The sequence below is a fragment of the Malaya genurostris genome, chromosome 3 (genome assembly GCF_030247185.1).
Source record: "Malaya genurostris strain Urasoe2022 chromosome 3, Malgen_1.1, whole genome shotgun sequence".
Classification (NCBI taxonomy): Eukaryota; Metazoa; Arthropoda; class Insecta; order Diptera; family Culicidae; genus Malaya; species Malaya genurostris.
Genome location: NC_080572.1, coordinates 107,928,851 through 107,935,101, shown reverse-complemented (window position 1 = coordinate 107,935,101; position 6,251 = coordinate 107,928,851). Strand labels below are relative to the sequence as shown.

The following is a 6,251-nucleotide window of genomic DNA, read 5'->3' as shown; positions in this document are numbered from 1 at the left end:
GTTGTGAAGAAAATGTGTTATGGAATGATATGCAGGTCCTAATATTATTAATTATCAATACTTACGCTTGGATTGTTCGAAAGCTAAAAAAAAGGTAAATGAAATTTCACTTATAGAACTCGTACAAACTTTTCTGTTCATTCATTTATTATAGGAAACAAAACAGATACGGTTCATTTGAACAATAAACTTTCGTTGTATCATTACACAGGTAAGATCATAGATAAAATGAATCCGATTTGTTCTTAACATAAAGGTAAATCAGAATTGAATCAATGTAGCCATTGTCAACTCTACTTCTGTTGATATGCAATAAATAGATGATTTATTTCAACAATACAATCAGACGGAACAATTATTTTTTTCGTTTAGTTTTACCAAAATTTTGATTTACATCTATCAGAGATCATTGTTTATATCAAAGGGAAAATTTAATTAGAAACAATCATATTCTAGCTTGAAATTAACATAAAACAAATTTAAAAATCTATTAACCGATTTGTTATTTTGAACAAACACCATTTCTCTGCGTGTAATTAGATGTTAAGAAATCAACAAAATAGTATCGACACTCCATTGATTGGATAGTTATCGTTCAACCATAGTGTTTCGAAGAATTCCCAAAAAAAATCCTCCACTTCACACGTACCTTAATCAATCTGAATATTTTTGTTTTCTAAAACATCTTATTCATGACAAACCGTTCTTCTTTTCTATGCATTGTAGCTCCCTCGTTCTCACCATGGTTCACTCACCCGAGTTGTTCGGTTGCGCTGAGAGAAGCAAGCATCTCACGTTGATCCCACCATGCTCTTTGTCAGTCTTGCTAGCTCGTTTGACAGCACAGGGCACACATAAAGTCACATCGCTTATTTGCCGAATGGTACTTGTGAGCGCCGGTCGGTATTTTTTTCGTGCCTGGTAGGTGCAGTCCGGAATTTTGGTGTTGCATTCTGTTATCTAATTAATAGTTTCTGATTGTTTTCTCTTTCAATAGTACATCACTGGTTCGCCAAAGTATTGTCGTCAGAATGGGTGAAGCACAAGGATTAACGGATAAGGAGGCCAAAGAGTTATTAAAACTTCCCGATGCTGAGACAAAGGTGAGTGCGGAATATTATAGGAAACCGGAAGAGTGATATATTTAAGTGATATCTATTCAAACACGGTTACACTTTGTTATAGCAATCATTTCCCAGATGCGAAAAGAATTGTCTACTCATTTAACCAAGTTTATATTATCTTTTGTGAAATGCTACTTAAAGCAATCTTTTTTAATGAATCTCAGAACGATGTCCATTTCTCTGAAAGTTTTGTGGTTATTTACGTCACCAATAATTGCGTTGCATTTGTACTTTTTTATTTGCCTATACAACCAAAAGATTTCCGTATCTCACTGCGCGTCGTTATCAAATAGTAGAATATAATTAAAAGAAGCATAAGTTTGTTTTACCTCCATCTATAGATGTGTGAGTGAGCACTTGATAGTCACAAAATGCATTACAGATTATTCTTTGTTTTCGTTTGGCATAGTGTTTACAGGTGTTACTACTACCGGTTTTCATGATGCAGAGACGAGTTTATTTGTTCTCACTTTACACCAACGTGAGCGCGATTCTAATCAATGGATTGGGTATTGCCTCGAATTTGAATTTTATTGGACTTCAAAGTTTTTTTTCCTAGCATTTTTGTGTTAATTACTACAATTTACAATCTCGGTTGTAAGATATTTGGTACTTTGCTGAAGTGAAAACGTTTTTCTACTAAAATATGTTCAATCCATTGCAACTTGAAAGAAGATTACAACGTTACTACCTTTTGTGATGCATTTAAGTTGTTTATATATATTGTCGATAACTCAGTCACTATAGAATTTACTATCAGAAAAATATGGATGAGAATTACAATTACTCTTGATTCGCACCTTTCCGTGTTTAGTCTTGGAAACTGAATAATTATCAACGACATATCTTAGTTTGCCACATAATTCATAATGACAAACAGGAACGAAATTCGCCAATAAGCTTCGTTCAGAGGCCGGACTTGATCCGGTAGCCATTACGTTCCAATCCATGGAGCTGATCTGTCACTGCGCTGAAATTGATATAGCAGGTTTGAAATTTCTGTGCATTAATTATGTAGATAATTGACGACAATCGAATGAATAATAAACCTTACCTGATTTCTGTTTGAATTCCATTTTGCAGGATTTCTTGTTTCAACAAACTATGTACCGTATCAAGGATCCACGTGCTTCTATTCCATTTTACAATGAAGTACTGGGAATGAGCTTACTCTGCAAGATGGACTTTCCCGAGGCCCAGTTTTCGCTTTACTTTATGGGGTACGTTAATTAGTACAACTTGAAGATGGAATTGCTTATGTACTATTTATTCTCATCAGTTACGAAGATATCGCCAATCAACCATCCGACAGGAAGGAATGTATTCAATGGGCCATGAGCCGAAAGGCTACCTTGGAGTTGACTCAGTTAGTGTGCAAATATTTTCTTTCGCAAAGCTTGTGTTCTTGTGTTCTATAAGTCTTTGTCTATTTTAGCAACTGGGGCACAGAGGCCGATCCGGATCAGAAGTATCACAACGGTAATGCAGAACCACGCGGTTATGGCCACATAGGAATCATGGTACCAGATGTAAATAAGGCATGTGCTCGGTTTGATCGCCTGGGTGTGGAATATGTGAAACGTCCCGAGGATGGTCGCATGAAAGGGTTGGCTTTTATTAAGGATCCCGACGGTTACTGGATTGAGATTTTCAACCCTATTAAGGTTGCGGGACTGTAAGACTTAGTCAGTTTGATGGGCTCTTTTTTGAAGATCAATATGGTTTTAAACGTAAAAGCAATTTGAAACCAGTGATTGGAAGGTGGAATATCCAGGTTGCTGACCCAGTGTATGTTTTACTAATGAATTTTCATATTATTTATTTGTCTCAAAGACAATAATAAGCAAAGACGTATAGCTCTGTGCCTTCATAAGCTGCTGTACACAATAAAATAAAATTTGCAACAGCAAAAAGAATACCTTCTAATTTGTCTAACCATATTCTGCGAGGAAAATAGAGTTTTGGCTATTTGTTGAAGAGTCGGGTTGGTGGTTCAATGCATAGGACGCTGGTCTTACAAGCCGTCTGCTCGAGCCCCGACCTGGAAGGATTCTTAGCAATGATTCTGTATACTAAGAATTGGCTGCGAAGTCTATTGAAACAGAAAGTCTCTGTGTATGTATGTAACAAAAACATGCACTCGGTTGAAGTCGCTAATGAAATAAAACAAATAAAAACATGCACTCACCTTTCTCGGAGATTGTTGAACCGATTTTCATAAGCTTAGATAGGTCTTATGATCCCATAACCTGTCATTGACTTCCGGCTCCAAAAAAATGGCAAAAAATGCACTCAATTTTTTCAGATATAGCTGAACCGATTTTCCCATTTCACTTAGATTCAAATGAAAGGTCTTGTGGTCCTATAATCTGCTATTGAACTTAATTTGGATCCGACTTCCGGTCCGGAGTAACACTTAAATAAAAAATGTGCACTCGATTTTCACGGAAACGACTGAACCGATTTCCATATACTAAGATTTAAAGAAAAAAGGTATTCATTTCTTTAATAATTGCTATAACATTTAATCCGGATTCGACTTCCGGTTCCGGAACTAAATCAAGTGGAAAATTTTCAATTTCATGTGATTTATTTTTTCACAAAGCATGATCAAAAACAAGTACAAATACCATTAAACTGATTCATAAATTGTGCTAGTTTTAAAAAATTGTTATTTTGTAAGTACACAAAATTAAATTTTGCACTACTGGTCTCCCGTTTCCTGTGAGTTAAAAATAATTTCGTTAGACATCTAGTGGTGACTAGTGCAAAGTACGAGATACACACTGAATGTCTTTAGGCATGATTGATGCGTTTAGAAATACTCAATACGCGCTTATGTATGTCTATGTTTGCTATTATCTGTGTTATGATCTGCACACTTAAACCGATTCTCGTGCTCGGCATTTTGAAATGCTGAAGTAGATCGGCAACACGACATTTTGCTGATTGTTCAGTAATTCACATGCTCTTTTCCGAAATTTATTAAAGTAATACCTATGCTGATATCTCAGTAAAGTGCGTACTTTTACCGAAGTTTGGCATAATATTATGCTGAATTTGTCAGTAAACAACAAATATACCGAAATCAGCAAAACCGTTTGCCGAGATTTCGAACAGTCAGATAGCTTTTACTGAAACTCGGTGAAACACTTGTCATTTAATGCCTCTTGTCGAATGTGCCAAACACCACGTAGTCATTGTTGGTAGAGCGGGAAAATAATATATATTGGATAAAGGTAAGACATTCTTATATTTCTTGAAAAGATAAATGAAATAAAAAACTCTGCTTTTTATATATACTTACAAAAAGTCTTCTTAGTTTCAGAAAGATGCATTGAAGAGCACTGGAAATAATTGTCTTTAACCGTGATCTTTTCTTTTGAGGTTTGTTTTGCTCTTTTGTATATTGCATTAACTTGGACATTAATAAATCATCCACTTTCCCCAACCTTATTTTTTGTGATGTTTATTTCATACAATGATAAAGAAAAATTCTTTCTAGGTTCGATTACTGATGACTCAGCAATTCATTATGCGATCATGATCGCTTTTACCGAGCTAACAGTAGAATTGCTGCTGAGAAGTTCGGCAATAATTGACAGTTAACTAATTTGGTATTGCCGAGATTCTCAGTAATTATTATTTTGCCGAGATGATTACCGATTTCTCGGCTGTGCAAATCTCGCCATTTTTTTGCCGAGATTCAGCAATAAAATTTAAGTATGAGTGATATCCAAATTGAAAAAAACTTCTAAATTCGATTAAATTAGTTAAAATGTGCATGTTTTATAGAAATAATTGAAAACTTCGATATATACCCAACTAATAAATTGCGGATAAAAGGAACCTATTTGGCTTAAGCAGCTTACGAAATTCATGAACAGCATTCTAAGCATCCAATTTTTAAGTAATTATCCACACTTGCAAGTTCGCGCGACGCAACCGAACGAACTTCTAAGCCGCTTTTAGAGTACATTGCTCAGTTTCTATTAAGTGAGAAAGTTCACGTGGAATTTGTTCTGTATTTTCAAGTTCTAAAAAAATCCCCGTGTACTCATAAGCAGCAAGAAAGTGGAAGTTTCGAGTAATTGTAGAACTTTTGTTTGCTTGGGTAACCTATTATCAGTATCAAAATATAAAATGCTGAAAAAGGACTGTTGTATGGAATATCAAAATCGAAAATTTTCGAAATAAGAACTTCAGAGACTTGAGCCCTGTAAATTTAATCACCGTTGCCGCCGACTTGTAAATCGATGCATTGTCTTGATGAAACAGTGTTTTTTTTTGTCATATGAGGTCGCTTTTTTCTTGATTTTTGCATTGAAATAGCTTACTATTGTGCCTATGGACGCTTCAGGCGTGATTCACCGACTGCAGTCCACTCAGATGATGATCGTTTTAATTCCGCAGTGGATCCATGTTTCATCCATTGTTACATATCGATGCAAAAAATCTGATTTATTACTACGAGGAACGAGGAATGGAATAGGCAAGCAAAACATGGTTTCTGCAGTTAAAGACTATGTATTGTGTACGAGACCGCGATGACATTGGTATTTCAGTAATTAACACAATAATGAAAATGCATCAAAGATTGAGATTCCGATGCCATGTTCTAGATACAAAGAATACAATTCAAAGGCTAGGTTCCTGATTGTCCTCTTAAATGGCGTGGTTTCTGAATTCTTAAAGTAGTAGCAGATAGATGAAACAAGCTTGAAATTAAATGGAAGAAATTTACGCAAATTAAATTAAAATCCAGGCAAAACGATTGTTCAATTGGTAACATTTTTTCTGAGTTCATTTTATTGAAAAGTTTTGTTCGGAAAGCCGATTAAATGATCCGACACCAGAAAAAAATGATTTTTTAAGTACTTCATATTGAATAATTAATAATTGATCACTAAAATGTTAATGTTTTTCATTGTTTTGAGCGCTCTATCCTGACTTAACCCCTTAAATAAATCGGGACAGATGATGGTAATGACCCTCTCAGATCGAGCAGATCGCTTCAAAACTACTGATTCTGTCAATGATATGGCTTGTTAGCAATTCAATCAAAGTTGATTCGTCGAACAGTTGCTCATCACTACTACAGAAAAGAATCCCATTCCCCATATGTAG

The 6,251-nt window shown here is 35.2% G+C and overlaps 1 protein-coding gene across 2 annotated transcripts; it reads left to right on the top strand.

Annotated features, from left to right (window-relative positions):
• The first annotated feature begins 835 nt into the window (after window positions 1-835).
• LOC131437899 (lactoylglutathione lyase) lies at window positions 836-3,040 on the top strand. Of its 2 annotated transcripts, XM_058607555.1 has the most exons (6): window positions 836-921; window positions 998-1,103; window positions 2,208-2,344; window positions 2,404-2,490; window positions 2,560-2,602; window positions 2,827-3,040. In XM_058607555.1, the coding sequence occupies exons 1-6, from the start codon at window positions 881-883 to the stop codon at window positions 2,962-2,964; spliced, it is 552 nt and encodes a 183-aa protein (XP_058463538.1). In that variant the 5' UTR covers window positions 836-880; the 3' UTR covers window positions 2,965-3,040. The 2 variants fall into 2 exon arrangements, with proteins under 2 accessions (XP_058463538.1, XP_058463537.1); XM_058607554.1 differs by having other exon boundaries at window positions 2,560-3,040.
• The last annotated feature ends 3,211 nt before the right edge of the window (window positions 3,041-6,251 follow it).